General features: G+C 43.9%; 1 protein-coding gene across 3 annotated transcripts in view; it reads left to right on the forward strand.

The window, feature by feature from the left end:
* tgfa (transforming growth factor, alpha) overlaps positions 1 to 27371 on the forward strand; it is a 126670-nt gene extending 99299 nt beyond the window's left edge. For 2 of the 3 annotated variants that reach the window (XM_063057248.1, XM_063057250.1), the window contains 4 exons: positions 17489 to 17606; positions 25315 to 25464; positions 26415 to 26545; positions 27009 to 27371. In XM_063057248.1, the coding sequence (XP_062913318.1) occupies positions 17489 to 17606; positions 25315 to 25464; positions 26415 to 26545; positions 27009 to 27016 (407 nt within the window). In that variant the 3' untranslated portion in view covers positions 27017 to 27371. The remainder of the gene's footprint in view (positions 1 to 17488; positions 17607 to 25314; positions 25465 to 26414; positions 26546 to 27008) is intronic. The other variant, XM_063057249.1, reaches the window with a different exon arrangement.
* Positions 27372 to 27597: the final 226 nt, after the last annotated feature.

Here is a 27597-nt window from a genome sequence, read left to right on the forward strand (position 1 = left end):
AAATACATCTCGAAGAGAATGTTGTGGTCAATTATGTTGAAGATCTAGTAGAATTAAAACTAAGACCTTGGCATCCATGCTGAGCTAATTGTCATTGACAATTTTGGTAAGGCCTATTTCCCCGCTGTGGTTTGTTCTAAAACCTGACTGAAATTTTTTTAGGATATTATTCTCATTCAGAAAAATATTGAGTTGCTTGAAAGGTACTTTCTCAAGAATCTTGCCCAAGAAGGGAAGATTTGATATAGGCCTGTAGTTAGCAAGTGCCTCACTATCAAGATTTGGCTTTTTAAGTAGGGGTTTGACAAGCACAGTTTTGAAAGCATCTGGAAAAAAAATCCAGTTTCAAGAGATGTGTTCATAATTTTCCTAACAGAATTGAAAATACTATTAAAAGCGGCCTTAAAAATGTAGTAGGGAGAGGGTCAAGATAGCTGAGTATTTTTTACAATCTTATACAGTTCTGAATTGGAAATATTTGTAAATTTTGACACAGTTGCTATCTTTAAACAAGGTTGGCTATAGAAGTTACCAGGATCTGTAGCTATATTCTCCCTAATGGAAGTAATTTTATTGATTAAAAAATATTGCAAGTTCCTCACATCAGCAAATGCTTGACTAAGGACATTATAAACTGGGGCAGGGTTCAACAGTTAGTTACACACATCAAAGTTGCTGGTGAACGCAGCAGGCCAAGCAGCATCTATAGGAAGAGGCGCAGTCGACGTTTCAGGCCGAGACCCTTCGTCAGGACTCGGCCTGAAACGTCGACTGCGCCTCTTCCTATAGATGCTGCTTGGCCTGCTGCGTTCACCAGCAACTTTGATGTGTGTTGCTTGAATTTCCAGCATCTGCAGAATTCCTGTTGTCAACAGTTAGTTTATAGCTGAGAAAAAAAATTATTGAATTGCCTATATTTTGTGTAATAATCTTGGTAAAATGAGCTCTTCTTGCAAAGTGTTTCGCTGCATTAAAGGAGCCTAGTTTTTTTCTTGAAAATGTTATTGTGGTCCAGTTTTCCTCCATTTTCCCTCAGCTACTCTGCATGAAGTCTTGAATTCACAGATAGAATTGTTTAACGGTGACAACGTTTTACTAAGTGATTTCCTTTTAACTCTAAGTGGGCCTGGGCAGGAGGGCATCAAAAAGTACACAAAAAATGATCAGAGATAATGATATTGGACACAGAGATATTAATAGTATTGAACCCTTTTGCCATTACTAAAACAAGTTTATTTCCAAGTCAATGGGTGACATACTGGGTAGGATATAGGCTGTCTAGTAACTCATGAATTCAGCTGCCATGGAGTTCACATTTAAGAGATCATTAATATGAATATTGAAATCACCAGTGATGACAATCTTGTCATTCAATATAATAGAGGATGAGAATTCTGTGAATTTCTTAGAGAAAGCAGGTATTGGATTTAGGAGGGCGATAAGTGATAATGCAGAGTACAAGCTGGCAGTTAGCAGGTGAAACCGGGTATGGGGGAAGGTGGGTGGGTGGGGGAGCAGTGATGAAGTAAGAAGGTGATAGGTGGCGGAGGTAAAGGGCTGAAAATGAAGAAATCTGACAGGAGAGGACAGTGGATCATGGGAGAAGGGAAGGAGGGTTAGATTGATCTTAGATCACAACATTATGGGCCAAAGAGCCTATACTGTGCTGTATATGTTCTATACCCACCACCCTCTATGTGAAAACAGTTGCTGTTCAGGGGGCTGCTAAACTTTTCCCTCTCTATCTAAACCCTATAGATTCAGATTCCTGTATGTTGGAAATAAATTGTGACCAATTAAGTTTTCTGTTCCCCTCATGACTTTATAAACTACTAAGGTCAATAGATGGTTTTTCATCCTCATGAGTTGGAAGGTTGGGTTCAATTTCCCATTTCAAACATGCCTCTGTAATGGTGACTGGAATTCTGGATTAGGTTGATTTCTGGTTTGAATCTCTTTATTCAGTGGAAATTGATCACATGGGTTGTGGAGCCAATCATAAAGGACTAGTTTTAAAAATAGTTCTGGCCAGTAAGCAACTTGCATGTCAGGACCTGTCAGATTATTAATTAGCCTACAAACCCTCTCTCTTTTCTTTCCTTATTACACCAGGGCACGATTGTAAAGGTCTAGAAAGATCAATCTACCTTCATGTTCATGTATACAGCGGCATAATTGTCTGCCTGGAGACTTTCTCTGTGGTGAGCAGCCCTGTGTACTGTGTACAGTCTGCTAAAAATGATATAAGTATGAAATGCAGACCCAGAGGAGGAAAAACTGGCAGTTCTGGAAATCTCTTTGGTGCAGGAGAAAGCTGAGAGCTAGTTGACAGCTATCTTTGTGATTTTCCACTTGCAAGTTCGAAAGAGAACTGTAATGACATGAGAAACTTCCTAATCCATGAGGAATGTGAAATTGTTCACATGGAGAATGAACGAGGGAGAAAGCAAACAGAGGTTTGAGGGAAGACTGGATTAGCACAGGTGACAGAAAGCAATAGAGATTAGAGATTACAATAGAGGTGGTTGAGAGAGGAAACACCAGCACAGAGTAGAGGAGCTGAATTGCCTGTCTCCTGTGTTGCATTGATGGTAAATTAAAATAGCATTTTTTTGATCCCTTTCTTCAATGCTTGCTGTTACTCAGACAAACCTTTCTGTTAAAACTGATTTTTCCTCTGCACTCCAAAGCGTAAACAAATTAAAAGTTTCGATCCATGTTCATAAGGAGAAAGCATAATCGGTGGAAAGTGGAGAAGGTTTTGTGGGTTATGATGTTCCTTTTCAGACAAAATAAGAAAATGTCCCACTGGATATAGGATTAATGAAAGCTCTGCCTGAATGCAAACCTAATCCTTCGACAGGGGCAATCCTGCTCTCCTTTAGATTCTTAAATCTTTGATTCAACACTATCTGGAGGCAAACTGGAAAACAAAGTATTTTATATGATTGATGTAAGCTCAACTTTGGGATAGATCCAGTCGTGTAATCCTTCGTGTCCTGCCAGAAGCCGGCAGTCATTTTATTTCTTTTTGAGTTTGTGGCCTCGAGGGTCCGCTGTCAAGGCCAGCATTTGTTATCCATCCTGAATTGCCCTTGATGGGACATTTGAGTCAAATATTTTCTCAAGTTCAAATCACTTTTTCTTCCAAAGCTCAGTACAAGTAGCAGCAGGGAGGAACAGAGTGGGTTGAAGTTCTGACACTGATCCCAAGGAAGCGAAAGGAATTGACTACAGATTACTGTGAATGATACTAGGATTTAAGGGGATGCATAATCATGTCCTGACTGTAGGGCAATGACCTAGGCAGTGTTTTTCAAATCTATTTTATTTGGTTAGTGGACATGGAACAATAGGAAAAGACTATCGGAAATAGGAAAAGTAGGAAAAGTAGTAAATAGGAAAAGTAGTAGTAGTCATACTTTATTGATCCCGGGGGAAATTGGTTTTCATTACAGTTGCACCATAAATAATAAATAGTAATAGAACCATAAATAGTTAAATAGTAATATGTAAATTATGCCAGTAAATTATGAAATAAGTCCAGGACCAGCCTATTGGCTCAGGGTGTCTGACCCTCCAAGGGAGGAGTTGTAAAGTTTGATGGCCACAGGCAGGAATGACTTCCTATGACACTCTGTGTTGCATCTCGGTGGAATGAGTCTTTGGCTGAATGTACTGCCGTGCCCACCCAGTACATTATGTAGTGGATGGGAGACATTGACCAAGACATTGACATAGGAGGAGAATTAGGCCATTTGGTCAATTGAGTCCACTCAGCCATTCGATCATGTCTCATTTATTTTGTCCTCTCAACCTCATTCTCCTGCTTTCTCCACATAATGCCCTTACTATTCAAGAACCTATCAATCTCCACTTTAAATATACCCAATTATTAGCTTCCACAGCTGCTCATTGCAATGAATTTCACAGAAACACCCCTCCCCCGCTAAAGAAATTTCTTCTGTTCTAATGTTAAAGAACCTTAGCATTAGAGTTGACAACTTAAGCAGGAAATCAGGAAGTGCTTCTTTGCACAAAAGGGAAAAATTCTGTGGCTGGTGTGCTCCCTTGAAAACTGAAGTTGACCTGTGTAAGTTGTTTAATGGTGTTGAGGTGTGTTACTGCTGAGCTACAAATCTCCATGATCTCACTGAATAATCGAACAGACTCTTCCTCTGGGGAATGTTACATTATTTCAAGGAAATTATTGTCAGAATATGATCAAGAATGGGGGGTGGGGTGGAATGGTATCTGGACATGGTGCTCTTAAAGGCCATCATTTCCTGTGTGTGAAACCAGAGGAGATAGCTGAAATTGTTTATGTCAGTTCCTCCTTGGTGTTTACTAAGGAGAATTTCATGGATGCCAAAAAAGTGAGGATAATAAGGATGAACCATGAAATTTGAATTCTGCTGAGGACCAGACCAGAGGCGTTCAAGGCTAGTGACCAAGAAAGTTACAAGAGGTCCAGATATGATATCTGGAAAGCCATTACATGGGTGAAATGACAATTCTGGACCAAACTTGAATCAATGAAGGATTCTCAACAGCTGTGGCAGGGCTTGAATATTATCACCTCTAATAAAGTTAAATCACGGGACATAGGCAATAGCAAGGCTTCATATCCAGATGACCTCAATGCCTTCTACACTCACTGTGACTTTCAAAACATGAAGGACCTCTCACAAACTCCCACATCCGCCCCCCCCACCCCCCCGATGATCCTATAACTTCATTCTCTGAAGCCAACATGCGAGCAGCCTTCGAACCCAGAAAAGCATCTGGTCTAGATGGGGTACATGGCCAAGTACCAAAGACCTGTGCTTCACCTGTGAGTCGGCTGGGGTGATATACTGCGTCCGGTGCTCCTGATGTGACCTTTTATATATTGGCGAGACCCGGCGCAGACTGGGAGACCGCTTTGCTGAACACCTACGCTCTGTCCGCCAGAGAAAGCAGGATCTCCCAGTGGCCGCACATTTTAATTCCACATCCCATTCCCATTCTGACATGTCTATCCACGGCCTCCTCTACTGTAAAGATGAAGCCACACTCAGGTTGGAGGAACAACACCTTATATTCCGTCTGGGTAGCCTCCAACCTGATGGCATGAACATCGACTTCTCTAACTTCCGCTAATGCCCCACCTCCCCCTTGTACCCCATCTGTTACTTATTTTTATACACACATTCTTTCTCTCACTCTCCTGTTTCTCCATCTGTCCCTCTGAATATACCCCTTGCCCATCCTCTGGGTTCCCCCCCCCACCCCGCTCCTTGTCTTTCTTCCCGGACCTCCTGTCTCATGATCCTCTCATATCCCTTTTGCCAATCACCTGTCCAGCTCTTGGCTCCATCCCTCCCCCTCCTGTCTTCTCCTATCATTTTGGATCTCCCCCTCCCCCTCCAACTTTCAAATCTCTTACTCACTGTTCCTTCAGTTAGTCCTGACGAAGGGTCTCGGCCTGAAACGTCGACTGTACCTCTTCCTAGAGATGCTGCCTGGCCTGTTGCGCTCACCAGCAACTTTGATGTGTGTTGCCTGACCAACTAACTGATATGTTCACACAGATCTTTAAACTCTCACTTCGGCAGTGTGTGATACTCATCTGCTTCAAACAGGCTTCAATTATACTAGTGCCCAAGAAGAACTTGTCTCAGTGACTTTCCTCAGTAGTACTCACATCCACAGTGATGAAGTATGCTGAGAGGTTGGTGATGAACCATATCAACTCCTACCTGAGGAGTGACTTAGATCCACTCGAATTTGTGTATTGGAGTAACAGCTCAACAGCAGATGCCATCTCATTGGATCTTCACTCAATCCTGGAACATCTGGACAGCAAAGATACATACGTCAGGATGCTATTCATCAACTATAGCTCAGCATTCAACAGAGTCATAGCATGTTAGAGTCATAAAGAAGTACAGCATGGAAAAAGGCCTTTCAGCTCATCAAATCCATGCCAAAACTATTTAAGCTGCCTACTCACATCAACCTGCACCGGGACCAGTGCCCTCTATATCCTTACTATTCAAGTACCTATCCAAACTTCTCTTAAACGTTGAAATCGGGCTCTTGTGCTCCACTTGTACTGCCAGCTCATTCAGCCTCTGAGTGAAGAAGTTTCCCCTCATGTTCCCCTTAAACTTTTCACCTTTCATCCTTAATCCATGACCTATGGTTATAGTCCCACCTAACTTCAATGGGAAAAGCCTGCTTGCATTTAAACCCCTCATAATTTTGTATATCTCTATCAAATCTCCTCTCAGTTTTCTACGTTCTAAGGAATACAGTCCTAACGTATTCAATCCTTCCTTATAATTTAGGTCCTCCAGACCTGGCAACATCCTTGTAAATTTTCACTGTACTCTAAGGAATACAATCCGAGCATATTCAACCTTTCCTTGTAACGCAGGTCCTCTGGACCTGGCAACATCCTAATAAATTTTCTCTGTACTGTTTCAACCTTATTTACATCTTTCCTGTGGGTAGGTGAGCAAAACTGCACACAATACTCCAAATTAGACCTCACCAATGTCCTGTACAACTTCAGCATAACATCCCATCTCCTGTACTTAACCCATTGATTTATGAAGGCCAATGTGCCAATAGATTTCTTTATGACCCTATCTAACTGTGACACCACTTTCAATGAACTATAGACCTGCATTCCCAGATTCCTTTGTTCTCCTACACTCCTCAGTGCCTACTGTTTAATGAGAAAGACCTACCCTGGTTGGTCCTACCGAAGTGCAAAACCTCACACTTGTCTCCATTAAATTCCATCTGCCATTTTTCTGTCTTTTTTTCCAGTTGATCCATTTCCCTCTGCAAGCCATTATAGCCTTCCTCACTGTCCACAACACCCCCAATCTTAGTGTCATGTGTAAATTTGCTGATCCAGTTAATCACATTACCATTCAGATCATTGATAAAGGTGACAAACAATAATAGACCCAGCACCGATCCATACAGAACATCACTAGTGTCAGGCCTTCAGTTTGGATCAGTAACACCATCTCTTCCATGATCTCCATCAGCACTGGTACACCACAAGGCTGTATGCATAGTCCCTTGCTCTACTCACTTCACACTTATGACTGTGTGGTCCCAATGTCATATTCAGGTTTGTTGATGACACCACAGTCGTAGGCCTAATCAAAGATGTTGAATTAACATATAGGAGGGAGACTGAAAATCTGGCTGAGTGGTGGCATAACAACCTCTCACTCAACGTTGGCAAGACCAAGGAACTGATTGCAGACTTCAGTAGAAGTTAACCAAAGATCCGTAAGCCAGTTCTCATCAGAGGATCAGAAGTGGAGAGGGTTAGCAACTTTAAACTCCCAGGTGTTATTATTTCCGAGGACCTGTCCTGGACCCAGCACATAAGTGTAATTATGAAGAAAGCATGGCAGTGCCTCTACTTCCTTAGGAGTTTGCGGAGATTTAGCATGAAGTGGGCAATAAATTGACTGACTGCATCACAGAAATGTATGGAAACACCAATGCCCTTGAATGAAAAATCCTACAAAAAGTAGTGGATACAGCCCAGTCCATCACAGGTAAACCCCTCCCAACCACTGAGCACATCTTCATGAAACACTGTTGCTGGAAAGCAGCATCCATTAACCAGGACTGCTCTCTTCTTGCTGCTGCCATCAGGAAGAAGGTACAAGAACCTCAGGATTCACACCACCAGGTTCAGGAACAGTTACTACTCCTGAACCATCAGGCTCTTAAACCAATGGGTATGACTTCACTCAATTCACTTGACCCATCATTGAAATATTCCCACAACCTATAGACTCACTTTCTAGGTCTCTCCACATCATGTTCTCAATATTTACTGATTATTTCTTCTCATTGATTTGCACAGTTTGTTGTCTTCTACACTCTGGTTGAATGCCCTAATTGGGCAGTCTTTCATTGATTCTGTTATGGTTATTAATCTAATATAGATTTATTGAGTATGTCAACAAGAAAATGAATCTCAGGGTAGTGTATGGTGATATATATGTACTTGGATAATAAAAGTTACTTTGAACTTTCAGCTTTAATAAGGAGTGAGGTCTTGGGAGATGTGCATATTATGAGGAAGGAGTTATTTGCGGCTTGAAGAGGATGACGTGCAGCAAATCCCTAGATCCTGACCAGATACACCTCCAGACCTTATAGGAGGCCTGTGAAGAAATGACAGATACCTTGGTAGAGATATTTGCTTCATTGTTAGCCACTGGTGAAGATCTAGAAAACTGGAGAATGGCTAATATTGTTCCATTGTTCAAGAAGGGTAACAAGGACAGGCCTGAGAACTACCAGCTGGTGAGCCTGATGTCAGTTGTAAGGAGGTTACTGGAGGGGATTATCAGGGATGAGATCTACTATCACTTGGATAGTCAAGAACTGATCAGGGATAGTCAGCATGGTTTTCTATGTGTGGAGGTTATGACTAACAAATCTTTTGGAGTTTATTGAAGAGGTAACTAAGGGGTTAGATGAAGGGCAATGGATATGACCAGTCTAGACATTAGTAATGCCTTTGACAAGGCGCCATATCGCAGGCTGATCATGGAGGTTTTGTTGCATGGGATCCAGGAAATACTAGGGAAGTGGATTCAGAATTGGCACGATGATAGAAGCAGGTGATGATTGAAGACTGATTCTCCAACTGGAGGCCTGTGATTAGTGGGGTGCCCCAGTGTGTTGAAATCTCTGTTATTTATTATTTATGTAAGTGGTTTGGAAAAATGTACATTTATATGTATATACATTACAATATTAGCAAGTTTGGATCCTAAATTTGGGGTCTTGTTGATAGTAAAGCAGTTATAATGAATTGCGAAGAGATCTTGAACAGTTACAGACTTGGACTGAGGAATGGCAAATAGATTTCAACTTGGGTATCTTTTGGGCATTCAAACCAGGGTAGGATGTGTACATTGAAAATCAGGGTACTTATGAGTGTTGTGGAACAAAGGGACCTGGGAGTACAGGTGCACAATTTGCTGAAAGCAGCTGCACAGATAGATAAGAGTGGAAAAGAAGGTGGTTAGCATGCTGGCCTTCATCAGTCAGCGTATTTAGTTTAGGAGCAGGGTCATTATGTTGTGGCGACCCACTTTCTAGCACACACGAACCGGCGCGCGCCGGCAGAGAGGCTGGCCCCACAAAGGGCGCCAGGCCATCTTCACCAGCAGGGGGAAAATCCCGTGCGTGGAAAGGGTCTGCGATTATGCATTCCCCACAGCAGTCCCGCCCAGGGAGGACGGGAACGGGAAGGCTTTAAAGCAGGCCACGAAGTTTGAATAAATCTCTTTTATTGCAACTCTAACTCACTGACTCCGTGTGGTTATTCTAGCGCTGTGTGCAGCACACCGCTACAATTGGTGACCCCGACGGCCCAAACGATATTTGGGCCAGAGATGACTGACGCCGCATCTGTTCATGCAGTTTCGTTACAACTTCCAAGCTTTTGGGCGCTGCGACCCCATCTGTGGTTTGAACAAGCAGAAGCACAATTCCACATTCAGCAGATAACCTCAGAGTCCACTCGTTACTACTACGTGCTGAGCTCCCTTGACCAGGAGACTGCTGCACAAGTTGAGGAGTTTATACAGTCGCCCCCGGAGGACAGCAAATACACAGCATTCAAAGCCCTGCTCATAAGGACTTTTGGACTCTCAGGGCGCGAACGAGCTGCCTGCTTGCTGCACCTGGATGGTTTGGGAGACAGGTCACCATCGGCATTAATGAACGAAATGCTGGCCCTGGCTGAAGGACACAAACCCTGCCTCATGCTTGAACAGGCGTTCCTAGAGCAACTGCCCGAGCACATATGCCTGCTGCCCTCCGACGCAGATTTCAGCGACCCCCAGGATTTGGCAGCCCGGCAGATGTGCTGTGGAAGGCCAAGAAGGAGAGAGGGGCATCCGTCGCACAGATCACCAAGCTGCGTGCCCAACGACAGACCAGACCAGGCCCGGCAGCAGAGTCCAACGAACAATGGTGCTTCTACCACCAGCGGTGGGGCACAGAGGCCCGCCACTGTAGACCACTCTGCAAATTCCTGGGAAACGCCATGACCCAGCCGCCGCCGATCACTACGGCAGCTGGCCATCAGGACAGCCTCCTGTATGTCTGGGACAAGTAGTCGGGACGCCGCTTTTTGGTCGATACCGGAGCGGAGATCAGCGTCTTACCTCCAATGAGTTATGATACCCGCAACAGAGAACCGGGACCCACCCTGAGGGCCGCTAATGGCAGCACAATACGAACCTACGGCACCCGCACGGTGCGGCTACAGTTCAGCTCCAGCCGGTTCACGTGGGACTTCACACTGGCCGCCGTGGCCCAACTATTCCTGGGGGCGGATTTTCTGCGAGCCCACAGCCTGCTGGTCGACCTGCAAGGGAAGCGATTAGTCCATGCCAAGACTTTTCAAACGTTCTCCCTGGGTGAAGCAAAGTTGCCAGCCCCACACCTGGACTCCATCACGCTGTCCGACAATGAATTCACCAGGGTCCTGGCGGATTTCCCATCAGTACTGACACCGCAGTTCACGGCAGCCATGCCCAGACACTGAGTACAGCACCACATCCCGACCCAGGGACCACCCCTCCACACCCGAACTCGAAGGCGCCCCCCCCCCCCGGGACAAACTCCGACTGGCGAAGGAGGAGTTCAAGAAGATGGAGGAATTGGGGATCATATGACGGTCCGACAGCCCATGGGCCTCCCCGCTGCACATGGTGCCCAAGGCAACAGGGGGCTGGAGACCATGCGGTGATTACCGCAGACTGAACGAGGCTACAACGCCAGACCACAACTCTGTGCCACACATTCAAGACTTCGCAGCAAACCTACACAGCGCAAGGATCTTTTCCAAGGTAGACCTCATCCGGGGATACCATCAAATCCTGGTACATCCGGACGACATCCCCAAAACAGCACTCATCACCCTGTTTGGACTTTTTGAATTCCTCTGAATGCCATTCGGTCTAAAGAATGCTGCACAGACGTTCCAGCGGCTAATGGACGCGGTGGGACGCGACCTGGACTTTGCATTCATCTATTTGGACGACATCCTCATAGCAAGCAGTAGTCGGCAGGAGCATCTGTCCCACCTCCGCCAGCTCTACTCCCGCCTGAGTGAATTCGGCCTTACAAACAACCCGGCCAAATGCCGGTTTGGACTCGACACCATAAACTTCCTGGGCCACAGGATTACTAAAGACGGGGCAACCCCTCTGCCCTCCAAGGTAGACGCGGTCCGCCACTTCCCCTGACCCAATACAATCAAAGGCCTGCAGGAATTCGTGGGTATGGTGAATTTCTACCACTGTTTCCTCCCCTCAGCAGCCCGAACCATGCGCCCCCTGTTCACTCTGATGTCAGGTAAGGGCAAGGACATTACCTGGGACGAAGAGGCCGCAGCTGCTTTCGTTAAAACCAAAGAAGCCTTGGCAAACACTGCGATGCTAGTGCACCCCAGAACGGGTGTTCCTACTGCCCTCACGGTGGACGCATCCAACACAGCTGTCGGTGGAGTGCTGGAACAACTCATGGAGGGTCGCTGGCAACCCCTGGCATTCTTCAGCAAACACCTACGACCACCTGAACTCAAATACAGTGCTTTCGACCGGGAGCTATTGGCACCATACCTGGCAATCCGGCATTTCAGATACTTCTTAGAAGGTAGGCCCTTCACCGCGTTCACAGACCACAAACCGCTTACCTTTGCGTTCACGAAGGTGTCCGACCCCTGGTCGTCCCGCCAGCAGCGACATCTGTCCTACATCTCCTAGTACACGACAGACATCTGGCATGTCTCTGGAAAGTACAACGTCGTGGTGGATGCACTTTCCAGACCGACCATACAGGCCCTGTCCAGCACTGGCGGAGGAACAGCGGGCAGACGATGAGATCCCTAGTTACAGGACTGCAGTCTCTGGTTTGCAGCTCCAAGACCTCCCCATAGGCCCAGGTGAGAGGACCCTATTGTGTGACGTAGCTACCGGCCAACCCCGCCCCGTCGTCCCAGCAGCCTGGCGGCGGCGAGTTTTCAAGCCCATTCACAACTTAGCACACCCCTCCATCAGGACAACCGTCCGGCTGGTCGCCAACAGGTTCGTGTGGCATGGACTTCGTAAGCAGGTCAGTGAATGGGCCAAAACGTGCATGCAGTGCCAAACGGCCAAGGTACAGCGGCATACCAAGGCTCCGCCGCAGCAGTTCAAACCCACCTGCCGGAGGTTCAACCACATTCATGTGGATATCATGGGGCCCCTGCCAGTGTCACGAGGAGCGCAGTGCCTCCTAACTATGATAGACTGGTTCACCAGATGGCCAGAGGCAGTCCCGCTCACCGAAACCACCTCCGAATCCTGCGCCCGAGCACTGATCGGAACCTGGGTAGCACGCTTCAGGGTACCAGCCCACATTACCTCCGACAGGGGCGCCCAGTTCACCTCCAGCATGTGGTCAGCTATGGCCAACCTTATAGGATCACAGCTACACCACACAATTGCCTACCACCCACAGTCGAACGGACTAGTGGAGCGTTTCCACTGTCACCTGAAGTCGGCTCTCATGGCCCGCCTGGAAGGGCCTAACTGGGTGGACGAACTTCCCTGGGTCCTGCTCGGAATCTGCACGGCGCCCAAAGAGGATGTGCACACCTCGTCAGCCGAATTGGTGTACGGAGAAGTGTGAGGTGGTACACTTTGGAAGGACAAACTCCAAGGCAGAGTACAAAGTAAATGGTAGGATACTTGGTAGTGTGGAGGAGCAGAGGGATCTAGGGGTACATGTCCACAGATCCCTGAAAGTTGCCTCACAGGTAGATAGGGTAGTTAAGAAAGCTTATGGGGTGTTAGCCTTCATAATAGGGATAGAGTTTAAGAGTCGCGATGTAATGATGCAGCTCTATAAAACTCTGGTTAGGCCACACTTGGAGTACTGTGTCCAGTTCTGGTCGCCTCACTATAGAAAGGCTGTGGAAGCATTGGAAAGGGTACAGAGGAGATTTACCAGGATGCTGCCTGGTTTAGAGAGTATGCATTATGATCAGAGATTAAGAGAGCAAGGGCTTTACTCTTTGGAGAGAAGGAGGATGAGAGGAGACATCATAGAGGTATACAAGATACTAAGAGGAATAGATAGAGTGGATAGCCAGCGCTTCTTCCCCAGGGCACCACTGCTCAATACAAGAGGACATGGCTTTAAGGTAAGGGGTGGGAAGTTCAAGGGGGATATTAGAGGAAGGTTTTTTAGTCAGAGAGTGGTTGGTGCGTGGAATGCACTGCCTGAGTAAGTGGTGGAGGCAGATACACTAGTGAAATCTTCTTTTTCAATCTTTTTATTAATTTCAAAATACAGAAACAAAACATAGCAATAATACAAATAGTAGGAGATATATTGTACACTTAAAAAAAGTAATTGCAAAACCAAGTAGTGTAAATTAACAATGCTCCCAAACATGTAGAACTAACCACGGATAATACAAAGCAAAAAAAAAACTGGAAAAAAAACATGAAAAAGAAAAAAAAACAAAACAAAAAAAAAGCAAACCCCATCCCCAAAGAAAAACAAAATTAATCAACTAAACTAAAAGACTTGGGCAAAACTAGCAACTTAAAAATGGAAAAGAAGAAAACCTTAGCGTCGACAACTCCATTCCCTACTGGCCATCAGTAAGACGTAAGAGCTGATTGTGGACTTCAGGAGGTGAAATTTAAGAGACTGCTAGACAGGTATATGGAGGAATTTAAGGTGTGGGGTTATATGGGAGGCAGGGTTTAAGGGTTGGCACAACATTGTGAGCCGAAGGGCCTGTACTGTGCTGTACTGCTTTATGTTCTATGAAATGCTTTGAGAGGTTGGTCATGACTGGACTGAACTCCTGCCTTAGCAAGGACCTGGACCCATTGCAATTTGCCTATCACCACAATAGATCAACGGCAGATGCAATCTCAATGGCTCTCCTCACGGCTTTAGACCACCCGGACAACACAAAAATCTTCGTCAGGATGCTGTACATCAACTACAGCTCAGCATTTAATACCATCATTCCCACAATCCTGATTAAGAAGTTGCAGAACCTGGGCTTCTGTACCTCCCTCTGCAACTGGATCCTCGACTTCCTAACCAGAAGACCACAATCTGTGCGGATTGGTGATAACACATCTTCCTCGCTGACAATCAACACTGGTGCACCTCAGGGGTTTGTGCTTAGTCCACTGCTCTACTCTCTATATAAACATGACTATGTGGCCAGGCATAGCTGAAATACCATCTATAAATTTGCTGTCAATACAACTATTGTTGGTAGAATCTCAGGTGGTGATGAGAGGGTGTACAGGAGTGAGATATGCCAACCAGTGGATTGGTGCCGCAGCAACAACCTGGCTCTCAACATCAGTAAGACGTAAGAGCTGATTGTGGACTTCAGGAAGGGTAAGACGAAGGAACACATACCAATTCTCATAGAGGGATCAGAAGTGGAGAGAGTGAGCGGTTTCACATTCCTGGGTGTCGAGATCTCTGAAGATCTAACCTGATCCCAACATATTGATGTAGGTATAAAGAAGCCAAGACAGCAGCTCTACTTTATTATGGGTTTGAAGAGATTTGGCATGTCAACAAATACTCTCAAAAACTTCTATAGTTGTACTGTGGAGAGCATTCTGACAGGCTGCATCACTGTCTGGTATGGAGGGGCTACTGCACAGGGCCGAAAGAAGCTGCAGAAGGTTGTAAATGCAGTCAGCTCCATCTTGGGTACCAGCCTTTCGGAGTCTCAGAAAGGCAGCGTCCATTATTAAGGACCTCCAGCACCCCAGGGCAAGCCCTTTTCTCACTGTTACCATCAGGTAGGAGATACAGAAGCCTGAAGGCACACACTCAGCGATTCAGCAAAAGCTTCTTCCTCTCTGCCATCCAATTCCTAAATGGACATTGAATCTTTGGATACTTCCTCATTTCTTTTAATATACAGTATTTCTGTTTTTGCACATTTAAAAAAAAATCTATTTAATATACATGATTGATTACTTATTTATTATTATTATTATTTTTATTTTTTCTCTCTCTGCTAGATTATGAATTGCATTGAACTGCTGCTGCTAAGTTAACAAATTTCACATCACATGCCGGTGATAATAAACTTGATTCTGATTCTGATTCTGAAGTGACTTATGAGATGCTGCCTGGACTAGAGGGTCTAAATTATAGAGAGGTTGGCCACTTTGCATCTTTATTCCTTGGAGCACAGGAGAATGATGAGTGACCCCATAAAAGTTTATAAAATCATGAGGGGTGTGGATATGGTGGGTGTTCATAGTCTTTCCCCAGGGCTTAGGTAGTCTAAAGGGCACAGATACAAAAGACGAGGGGAGAAATTTAAAAGAAACCTGATAGATAACTTCTTTACTCAGAGAGTAGTGAGTACCTGGAATGAGCTGCCAAAGGAAGTTGTTGAGGCAGATACAGTTGCAATATTTAAAAGGTATTTGGATAGGTACATGGAACGGTGAGGCTTGGAGGGTTATGGGTCAACCATGGGCAATTGGGACTGGCAAGGATAATGTTTTGATCGGCATAGAGTAGATGGGCTGAAGAGTTTGGTTCCTTGCTGAATTACTCTGACTCTAAGACCTTGAAATTGTGAAATTCATCATGTAAATATTACCATACACAGAGTTCAAATGAAATTACTTCTGTACTTCTCTGTCATCAGTTCACCTCAAATAAGTAAAAACTGTAGTATAGGTGAATTCAAGTTGAAGTTCATTGTAATAGGCATACACACAAGATATGAATGCCATGAAAATTTGTCTTGCAGCAGCTGCATGATACTATGAGGATAAAAATAAATTTAAAATATAAACTTAATAAGCATAAATTATACTTACACGTGAAAAATAAACAATGACACTATTTCAGGATAGAGAGAAAAAGAACACAGTCCAAAGTACTGTTAAGGGTTTTCAGGTTGTTTGAAATACCTGAGGTAAGGATTAGAACTGAAGATGCTCTTCCTGGCCAGAGCTGATACTCTTCCTGTTTTTATCAAAGCGCTTTGAAAAAGAGTTTGGCTTAGGGAATAGAAATCCTATAAGACTTCAAAGGTTTGGAGTTTTTGTAAATCTACTCCACCTCTTGATTATGAGCCAACCACCGGTATATCAAAGGCTGAGGAATTGTGTTTGGGCACTAGGGAGTAGCAGTATGGAGCTGACACCTACAGGAGCAGATGTTGGATGGCAGTGTGTCCCTGAATAAACCACTGTGCACACACAATGGCATCTCAAAGTTCAACAGGTGTATGTTTAAGTGTCAGATGATCTTGGCAATCATCATTGGAATATCAAGTATTAACATTTGACTGTGACCCAGATATACTGTATCTGGAACTAGCTGAACAAGGTTGATCAGTGTGGAGAAAGTATAACATTAGCATAGAGTAGCTCTACTACCCCGACACAACAAAAGAAAACCAAGTCCAGACTGTTCTGCTGTTCAATCTTTGTGGTAATATGACTTGCAAAAGAGGTGCCTGAATAGTATGTAAGAGTAAAATAGGATCTGGGTCAGCACATTTGCCTAAACCCCTTGGATATCCTCGAACTCCTTGTTGCTGAGTCAGAAGGCTGCCTAGTCATGTTCACTACTGTACAGTGCAATCCTCATAGGTCATGGAACAGTATGGCACAGAATCATGCCCTTCGGCCCATCAAGCCTGTGCCAAACATGATGCCCAAAAAAGCCTAATATCTTTTGCCTACTATTGATCCCTATCCCTAGGTGTATTGTTGATGCAGTGCTGGAATGATATCAGTCAGATGTTAAAGTGAGGCCCTACCTGGCTTCTTTAACCCGTGAGTGGGTGGAAGTCAACTCTCAATGGCATTTGAGGAATTGGAGAGTGCTCCCTATTTTCCAGAGCGGCAAGTAAAGGAGGTGGAGAGTAAGATTCTAGAAATTAGAAAGTGCTAGAAATATTGAACAGGTCAGGCAGAGAGAAGCAGTAATGTCTAAGGGCAATGGTGTTTCATCAGAACTAGGAAAAGTTAAAAAATGAAGGTGTTTGAAGTTGCAGAGATGGGATGGGGTGTGGAGTTCAATGTTTAAGAAGGAGACCATGAAATGGAATGATACAAGAACTGCTGGTGTCAGGAAGCTCAGCTGCCAAAGGGTTTCAGTATCTGTTTTATCCAGCTGGTGAAAGTACCCAGAGCAACCAGGGTTAACGTCTTATACAATGGATGGTGTTTATATTAATGAGATCTTCTTTGGCACTTTGTTAAAGGGTTGGCTCAGATTTGTTTTATATATTAAATGAAACTGAAGCCTGAAGGGTACTAAGCCTTATTGTTTATGTGCAGGACAATGGCAACTCATTGCAAACTACTCTTTGCAGACCTATAGACCCATTAATTACTTTGTTACAATAATTTGTTGACCTTCCGCTTTTCCCAAGGTCCTCCTGTTGCTGCTGCAGTCCGATCACATTTTGATGATTGTCCAGACACACATCGACAGTTCTGCTTTCATGGGACCTGCCGCTTCTTGGTCCAAGAGTCTGCTCCAGCATGTGTGTAAGTTCCTTTGGTCAGGTAACTCCTGAGATAATTCTACCAACCCTATTTTCAATGTCAAACTGTAGACCCCTGAAATCTGTATGGCAGTGCAATGTGTGATCTAGCAGTGACCTTTCCTAATGACAGTGGAAGGAATTGTTCCATTGTTCAAGGACGATTCTGAGAAAAACCTGGGAAATGACAGGCCAGTGAGCCTGACATCAGCAGTGGGTAAATTATTGGAAGGCATACTATGGGACATACATATAAGTATTCGGACAGACAGAGACTGATTAGGTATAGTTAACGTGTCTTTGTGTGTGGTAGGTCATGTCTAACCAATCTTACTGAGTTTTTCAAGGAAGTTACCAGGAAAGCTGATGAAGGCAAGGCAATGGATATTGTCTACCATGGATTTTAGCAAGACCTTTGACGGGGTGCTGTGGTGTGCTACAGGGATCTGTGCTGGATCTGTTGTAGCTTATCATCGACATAATGATCTGGATGATAATATGGTTAACTGGATCAACAAATTTGCACATAACACCAATATTGGAGGTGTAGTGGACAGTGAGGAAGGCTATCAAAGCTTGCATTAGGGTCTGAACAAGCTGAAAAAAATTAGCTGAAAAATAGCAGATGGAATTTACAGCAGACAAGTGTGAGGTGTTGCACTTTGGGATGACCAACCAGTGTAGGTCTTACACAGTGAGCAGTGCAGTGGATCAGAGGTATCTGGGAATATAGATCCATAATTCTGTGAAAGTGGCATCACAGGTAGATAGGGTTTAAAAGAAAGCTTTAGGCACATTGTCCTTCATAGATCAAATTATTGAGATCAGAAGTTGGGATGCTATGTTGAAGTTGTATAAGATGCTGGTGAGGCCTAATTTGGAGTATTGTTTTGGTCACCTACCTACAGAAAAGATGACAATATGATTGAGAGTGCGGAGAACATTTACAAGGATGTTGCCAGAACTTGAGGACATGAATTATAGGGAAAGATTGAATAGGTTGAATATACCCCAGACCATAGAAGAATGGGGGAGATTTGATAGAACTATGCAAAATTATGAGGGGTATAGATAGGGTAAATGCAATCAGGCTTTTTTCCTCTGAGGTTGGGTGAGACTAGAACTAGAGGTTAAGGATGAAGGGAGAAATGTTTAAGGAAGACATCTTCACTCAGAGGGTGGTGAGAATGTGGAGTGCAGAGCAAGCGGCCAGCAGAAATGGTAGATGTGGGTTTGATTTCAGTACTTAAGAGAAATTTGGATACATACCTGGATAGGATGGCTATGGAGGCTGTGGTCCGGGTGCAGGTTGATGAAACTGGGCAAATTAATGGTTCAGCATGGACTGGGTGGGCTGAAAGAAGCCCTGTTTCTGTGCTGTAGTGTAAAATGACTGCATGAACCAAAGCAGGAAATAGTCCTCAGAAATTCTTTACCATTCAGTACAATGATGGGTTATCCCCTAGCTCACCCACTTTGCCTGCTTATCCCCTTATTCCTAATTCCTTTAGTGTCCGTAAGTCAGTTGATCTTAATTTTGAATTGTCACGGACCCCGTGTCGGGGATAAAGAACCAGCAGAGATGGAAAACACTTTGGAGTCTCATATTGCTATAAACTAATAATATTTATTAGTAACTATGCAATACAGTAATATAAATGTAAATAAATCAAACAGGTGAGCAATGATTATATATAAAAGTAAGTGTGGAATATATATGTATGAAAAAACCAAGCTTCTTTAAGTCTAGGGGTAAAAAGATACAGTCTTACGATGTTGAGTAAAGTTCAGTTCAGTTCAGTTCGTGGTATTTAGTTGAGTAGTGATGGAGAGAGAGACAGAGAGTGAGTTGAGTCTTCAGGTGAGCTGATGCCGTCGATCTTCTCGTCGTCCTCCGAAATCCTTTACAAGTCACCGACTGTGACTTTAACCAGGGGGACCGGTCTTCTGTGGTGCAGCTATCACCCAGGCGAGGGTGGACACATAGACAACTCCCCACCAGTCAACCCCTTCTTCACCGATGGAATAGCAATTTGGATTGATCCGCCTGATCGATCCTCCAAAACCCACTTTCTCTGCGGGCACAACAGTGTCCAGATCATGTGTCCTGAGGTCTGTTGAAATTGCGGGGGCCCTAGCAGAAATATTTAAAATGTCGCTGTCTACGGGTGAAGTGCCGGAGGATTGGAGAGTGGCTCATGTTGTTCCGTTGTTTAAAAAAGGATCGAAAAGTAAACCGGGAAATTATAGGCCGGTGAGTTTAACGTCAGTAGTAGGTAAGTTATTGGAGGGAGTACTAAGAGTCAGAATCTACAAGCATTTAGATAGACAGGGGCTTATTAGGGAGAGTCAACATGGCTTTGTGCGTGGTGGGTCATGTTTGACCAATCTGTTGGAGTTTTTCGAGGAGGTTACCAGGAAAGTGGATGAAGGGAAGGCAGTGGATATTGTCTACATGGACTTCAGTAAGGCCTTTGACAAGGTCCCGCATGGGAGGTTAGTTAGGAAAATTCAGTCGCTAGGTATACATGGAGAGGTGGTAAATTGGATTAGACATTGGCTCGATGGAAGAAGCCAGAGAGTGGTGGTAGAGAATTGCTTCTCTGAGTGGAGGCCTGTGACTAGTGGTGTGCCACAGGGATCAGTGCTGGGTCCATTGTTATTTGTCATCTATATCAAAAATCTGGATGATAATGTGGTAAATTGGATCAGCAAGTTTGCTGATGATACAAAGATTGGAGGTGTAGTAGACAGTGAGGAAGGTTTTCAGAGCCTGCAGAGGGACTTGGACCATCTGGAAAAATGGGCTGAAAAATGGCAGATGGAGTTTAATACTGACAAGTGTGAGGTATTGCACGTTGGAAGGACAAACCAACGTAGAACATACAGGGTTAATGGTAAGGCACTGAGGAGTGCAGTGGAACAGAGGGATCTGGGAATACAGATACAAAATTCCCTAAAAGTGTCGTCACAGGTAGATAGGGTCATAAAGAGAGCTTTTGGTACATTGGCCTTTATTAATCGAAGTATTGAGTATAAGAGCTGGAATGTTATGATGAGGTTGTATAAGGCATCGGTGAGGCTGAATCTGGAGTATTGTGTTCAGTTTTGGTCACCAAATTACAGGAAGGATATAAATAAGGTTGAAAGAGTGCAGAGAAGGTTTACAAGGATGTTGCCGGGACTTGAGAAACTCAGTTACAGAGAAAGGTTGAATAGGTTAGGACTTTATTCCCTGGAGTGTAGAAGAATGAGGGGAGATTTGATAGAGGTATATAAAATTATGATGGGTATAGATAGAGTGAATGCAAGCAGGCTTTTTCCACTGAGGCAAGGGGAGAAAAAAACCAGAGGACATGGGTTAAGGGTGAGGGGGGAAAAGTTTAAAGGGAACATTAGGGGGGGCTTCTTCACACAGAGAGTGGTGGGAGTATGGAATGAGCTGCCAGACGAGGTGGTAAATGCGGGTTCTTTTTTAACATTTAAGAATAAATTGGACAGATACATGGATGGGAGGTGTAAGGAGGGATATGGTCCGTGTGCAGGTCAGTGGGACTAGGCAGAAAATGGTTCGGCACAGCCAAGAAGGGCCAAAGGGCCTGTTTCTGTGCTGTAGTTTCTATGGTTCTATGGTATCATCTGACCTCCCATTTATTTCACCAGGTTGAGCATCACCTGTCACTCAAGGAGTCCCTCCCTCCTTTGTCTGTAAAGGAGTGCACAAGCAGGCAACAAGTCCTTGGAAGTAACATCAACAACCAGCTGAAAATCATAACATCGAGTGTCTACCGCCTTCGGTCACCATAGCAACCTTTGAGCTGCTCGGTGCTGTCTCTAACTCCAAACTCAGTAAAAATCCAAAGTTACTTCCAATGCCTTAGAGTGACAGTCGAACCGTTAATCTTTGTCTCTCTCTCTCTCTCTTTTCAAAAGCAACATATCAGTGGTAAATAACTGTCTCTCTCTCCTTTCCAAACAAACCATCAATGATAAATGTCTCCCTCCAAAGAGTTAATAGGGGCACTCCTGGATCCCCTCACAGAATGTACTTGACAAATGTGCTTTATAGCTCTGTGGGAGAAAATCCCCTAAGATTTAAAAACCTATGATTTAAGAAAATTTCTCCTCATCTCCATTCTTAACAGTCTGACCCTTATCCTTAGACTCTGCCACATTGTTCTAGACTTTCCTACTCCTGTCAGTTCCCCTGACAGTTACTCTATCAATCCATCTCAAAATCTTATACATCTGAACAGCTCCACCTATTATTCTTGCAAATGGTGCAAAAAGCAAACTGCTGGAACCAGTGGGTCAAATAGCAACTCTGAGAGCAAAAGGATAATTGACATTTTGGGTGAAAACTCTGCATAGGCATTAAAATGCCCTAGGCAAGTAGGATTAAGAAGAATCCCAAGGCATTTTATGCATACATTAAAAACAAGAGGGCTGTTTTTTTTAAAACAACATCCATCCTGGAGAGAGTAGGATCCCTCAAAATATTCAGGATATGGACCAGTTGGAAATGTGGATGTAGAAATAGCAGATAGAGTTTAATCCAGACAAGTGTAAGGTGTTGTACTTTGGGAGGTCAAACTATACAATATTGTCAGGGCTTTGAGGGACTGCAATGTACAAACAGATCTTGGGGTGAAAGTCCATAGCTCCCTGAAAGCGGCGACACAAGTACATCAGCTGGTAAAGAAAATATACGGCATACTTGCCTACAGTGTCGGGCTGTAGTATAAAACTTTGGTTAGGCCACATTTGGAGTAATGTATGGCGTTTCAGATCACCGCATTACAGGAAGGATTAGATTATGAGGACACACAGTCCTCTTTTATTGTCACTTACTAATGCATGCATTAAGAAATGATACAATATCCCTCCGGTGTGATATCACAGAAACACAGGACAGACCAAGACTGAAAAACTGACAAAAACCACATCATTATAACATATAGTTACAACAGTGCAAACAATACCATAACTTGAAGAACAGGCCATGGGCACAGTAAAAAAAAGTTCAAAGTCTCTCGAAAGTCCCACATCTCACGCAGACGGGAGAAGGAAGAAAACTCTCCCTGCCATGCCTGACCACAGTCTGACTCTGAGTCGTCCGAAAGCTTCAAGCCTCCGACCAGCCCCCCGACACCGAGTACCGAGCACCATCTTTGCCGAACGCTTTGACCCCAGCCCCGGTCGCCAGCAGCAGGCAAAGCCGGGGATTTTGGGGCCTTCCCTCCAGAGATTCTCGATCACACAGTACAGGTTTCCCTCGCCATGCAAAGGTAGAGCGTTCCTATGAAACGGTTCGTAAGCCGGAATGTCGTAAAGTGAAGAAGCAATTACCATTTATTTATATGGGAAAAATTTGTGAGCGTTCGCAGACCCAAAAATAACCTACCAAATCATGCCAAATAACAAATAAAACTTAAAATAACAGTAACATATAGTAAAAGCAGGAATGATATGATAAATACACAGCCTATATAAAGTAGAAATACTTTTCCACAATCATTGCTGCACTGTCCACCATAGCGAAAATCTGACGCAAGCGCTCTCGGCAGAAACACAGCGCAAACGCTCTCCAGTAACCTTTAAGCTATGAAGCTGCCAAACCATACCAAATAACACATAAAAATACACAGCCGATATATAGTAGAAATAATGTATGTACAGCATAGTATCACTCACTGGAATCGGGAAGACAGCTTGTCGAGCACACTGATGATGGTGTGTTAGGCTGAGTAGTCGGAGTTTGGGTGGTGCAGTGGCCCCCACCCTCCAGGCCGCCAACCGATACCAATTCGCAAAGCAGGCAGGGGTGCAGCGGTAGCCGGGAAGCATCCAGCACATCATTAAGAAAAAAGCCAAAGTAAACATGCTAATTAATTAGGTGCTGCCCGGCACGTAAATGTCGGCCCAGATCAGAGGCGATTGCCAATTGCGTCGCCTCTGATCTGGGCCAACAATTACGTGCTGGGCAGCACCTAATTAATTAGCATGTTTATTTCGGCTTTTTCTTAAAAATGTGCTGAGTGCGTTCCAACTACCGCTGCATTCTCTGCGAATCGGTATCTGTCCGCAGCCTGTTCGCTACTGCATTCAGTTTCGATTGTTATCCTTTCCTCTTCCAATTGCATCAGCTCTTCATCTATCAGTTCTTGGTCATGGGATGTCAAAACCTCTTCAACATCATCTTCGTCAACTTCCACAAGCCAAACTCACTTTGTCCTTACTTTGTTCACCACGATCGAAACGCTTAATTATGTCTAATTTTATGCTAAGTGTAACACCCTTACGAGCTCTTTTAGGCTTTTCCGATACCTTAGAACTCATCTTTCTAACGGCTACTCACAGGCACGTGTTTAAGCAATGCCAGCTAGAATGCCATTTCGAATCCGGGGGAGAGCGGCTGCTCGGGGCGCGCGCTGATTTTTTTCACGTGCTGCTTTTCTGTAACAGTGAAAACACCTTCTGTTAGTGAAAACAGGGAACTAATGTAGGTCTTTCGTAGCAGTGAGGTTTTGTAAAGCGAGCGTTCAAAAAGCGGGGGACACCTGTAGCAGCAGCAACAAACCGGGCATTTCAGAAGTTTTCTCCAGATGTTCCTCTGTGCTTCTCACGTCTGTCTCCATCAAATCAGAATTGTGCATGGCATCCTACTTACAAATACAATACCATTTCACCAGAGAGCTGCGTGTGCTGCGTCACACCGCCACCTTCTCCTCCCGCCATGTGTTGAAGAGATTAACCAAGGTGTTTCCTGGATTAGAGGATATGTGCTATTAGAAGAGGAGGGTAAACTTGGATTTGTTTTTCTTTGCAGCATTGGAGACTGAAGAGAGACCTAATAACAGTATAAAAAATTATGAAACGTGTAGACAGGGTAGGTAGTCGGAGTCTTTACCCCAGAGTGGAAATGTCAGATACTAGAGGCAATAACTTTACAGTGAGAGGAGGAAAGCTTAAAAGAGATTTCTGAGGTTGGTTTTTATGCAGGTAGGGGATGCCATCACAAGTTGTCAGAGGAAGGCAAAGAAACAGGACCTCTGGCCCAATTGGTCCATGAGCTACACAGTGTAAAAATAGGACCTTTGGCTGAACTGGTCCATGAGGTATACAGTGTGAAAATAGGACCTCTGGCCCAAATGGTCCATGAGTTATACAGTGTGAAAATAGGACCTCAGGCCCAACTGGTCCATGAGATATACAATGTGAAAATAGGACCTCTGGCCCAAATGGTCCATGAGTTATACAGTGTGAAAATAGGACCTCAGGCCCAACTGGTCCATGAGATATACAGTGTGAAAATAGGACCTCTGGTCCAAATGGTCCATGAGATATACAGTGTGAAAATAGGACCTCTGGTCCAAATGGTCCATGAGATATACAGTGTGAAAATAGGACCTCTGGCCCAAATGGTCCATGCCAACTAATTTGCCTAGCTGAGTTAATACTACTTGCCTGCAGTTATGTTAGGAATGTTTAGGAGAAATTTAGACAGGGACACGAGGAGGTCAAGAATGGAGGAATATAGCCTATGTGCAGGCAGATGGGGTAGTTTAAATTGGCATCACAGTCAACACAAACATGAACTGAAGTAGCTGTTCCTATGTTGTACATATATTCTCTGCCTAGTGCTCTAGATTTGTTGGAAATAGGCCAAATTGTCTCCTTTTGAACTGTCTGATATCAGGTATGTTTTGCAGGTGTCACCCTGGCTTCATTGGGACACGGTGTGAACATGCTGACATTCTTGCTGTGGTGGCTGTCAGACAAAAGCAACAAGCAATCACTACATTAGTTGTAGTGTCGGTCGTTGTCTCCGTCCTCCTGGTTGCAGCCTGTGTCTTACTACAGTAAGTTGTATATTTTGTCTGTCCCTGAGGGAGTAGGTGGTTTGGGAATGGAGTTCACCGCCTGACGCCAAACACAAGATAGTTAGCAAGTTGTTTCATGAGTGGATGAACTTGCAATTCTCTCAGATATCTTGTAGTATTTTACATTTGAAAAGAATCCATGCAATGCTGTGAAATATGAAATCCATGTCAGCTGTGAAACTGAGACTATGAAAGATGTGTGAAGGGGAAGTTCTTTTTCTTATTTCTTTAGTGATATTTTCCTCCCTGGTCTCTACAACATTTTCCTCTCTTTTTTTCTGTCCTTTCCCCCTCTCTGCTTGCCCAACAACAGCCTGCAATCATTTAATGACCTTAACACAGTAGGAAGCTACCAGGGGGCTTTGGGGAAATGCTACAAGAAGAAAATGGACACCAGTTTATTTTGAGATATTGAAGGTGCAGGTTGTAGATTTTGAGAAGCACCATGAAGGGAAAGGAGGGGATGTTAAAAAAAAGGAGTACAGGATCCTTACAGAATATTAAAGGTTCCATTGAATCTCCTTCCAATGATGCCTTGTACCTCTGGCTGGTAAAAATCAATTTTTAGAGTAAGTGAAATTTAGAGTAATTGAGTATTTGTGATTTTTGTGGAAGAGAGTTTAAGACTTAAATTCCACTTAAAAATAATTTACTTTTCCCTCATTTTTTGATTCTATTTTATATCATGCCCCTCAAATCTTCAGTTCCACCACTTGCAGCAATGTTGTTCATCATCTGAAGACACAAGAAACGTTGCTGTTTGTGGGAGCCTTCATTAATTGGCAACCAGTTTTTTAAGTTACCGCAGTGCTGATTCCTCAAAATGATTTCACTGGCAGTAAAACACTTTGAGTGGTTCTGGAAAGGCTGATCTTTTTGAGCTAATGTCCGCTTTGCTCTGACAGACCTCTCTGTTCACTTTCTGCCAGTTGCTGTGGGAAGCGGAAGAAGTGTGAGTTCTGCCGAAGAATGCTCGCTGGGCCTGAAGCCAGCCTGTTGAAGAGTGGGTCACCAAGCATCCATGGAGACACAGGCAAAGACTTTGATCATGTTATTGGTGGTTAGTAAACTTGCTAGCAGCAGAGCTTAGTCAGTAGCACCCTCTTCTCAAGCCAGAATCATGCAAATTCAAATCTATTTCTGCAGACAAGAACAGAATATTTATTCTGACAATTCCTAGCTCTATTGCCTTTCAACAGTACAAGTGACATTAAACCATTTGTCCTCTCATGGGTATAAAATATCTCACCATCCTAGCTAATATTTTTCCTCGGGCATAACTTCTAAAGCAAAATATTTGCAGGATCAGACTGTTAATTGTTAGACCTTGCTGTGATCTGAATAGCTGCCATGATCCTCGCATTAATGACTGCACTTCTAAGCAGACATCTTACACTGACAAGTTCTTTGAGATGTACTAATAAAGAGGTGAAAGACAGACAAAGTGTAACTATTTTATGTCGATTAGGACTGTGGTCCCAATCCATGTTCCAATGATTTACTTGTGTTTCGGTTTTGTCTAGGGGTGTAAGAATTGATGGTATTTCGATGGCCTCTTCTGATCTCTGCATCTCTTCACTGCCATAGACAATAATGGGCTCCCAGCCTTCATGTTCCTGCCAGATCCAGGATCATCTCACCTTAGACTTAGGGACCACATCTGTTGAGCACAGAAGAAAATATTTTGTATTATATTGAAGTTCCATTATTTTTTTGTTTGTTCTATCACTTAATTTATAGAAACACTAGAGCTAAAACAAGAATATCTTCTCTTCAAATTTTACAGATTTTAAGCAGAACCCATTGATAAATAGCTGTGAGATTGTATGATTATTTAAGAACCAGAAAGAGTTCAAATTATATGTAAAACTATTTAAACACCTTACGCGTGAAAATAAACTTTTTTTTTACTATGTGTGTCTACTGTATGATGTCACTTAGTTAATCACAGAAGGAGGCCATGACCCAGCCCTGGGTCTTTGACCTTGTATTATTGAGAGTTACCATGAAATGAGCTCACACTCCTCTTCCAGATCAAAACTTCTCCTCACCCCTTCTAATTATTTTAAAATTATTACCAATTTATTTTGAAACTATTTTTCTGATTACTGG

The sequence above is a fragment of the Mobula hypostoma genome, chromosome 8 (genome assembly GCF_963921235.1).
Source record: "Mobula hypostoma chromosome 8, sMobHyp1.1, whole genome shotgun sequence".
NCBI lineage: Eukaryota > Metazoa > Chordata > Chondrichthyes > Myliobatiformes > Myliobatidae > Mobula > Mobula hypostoma.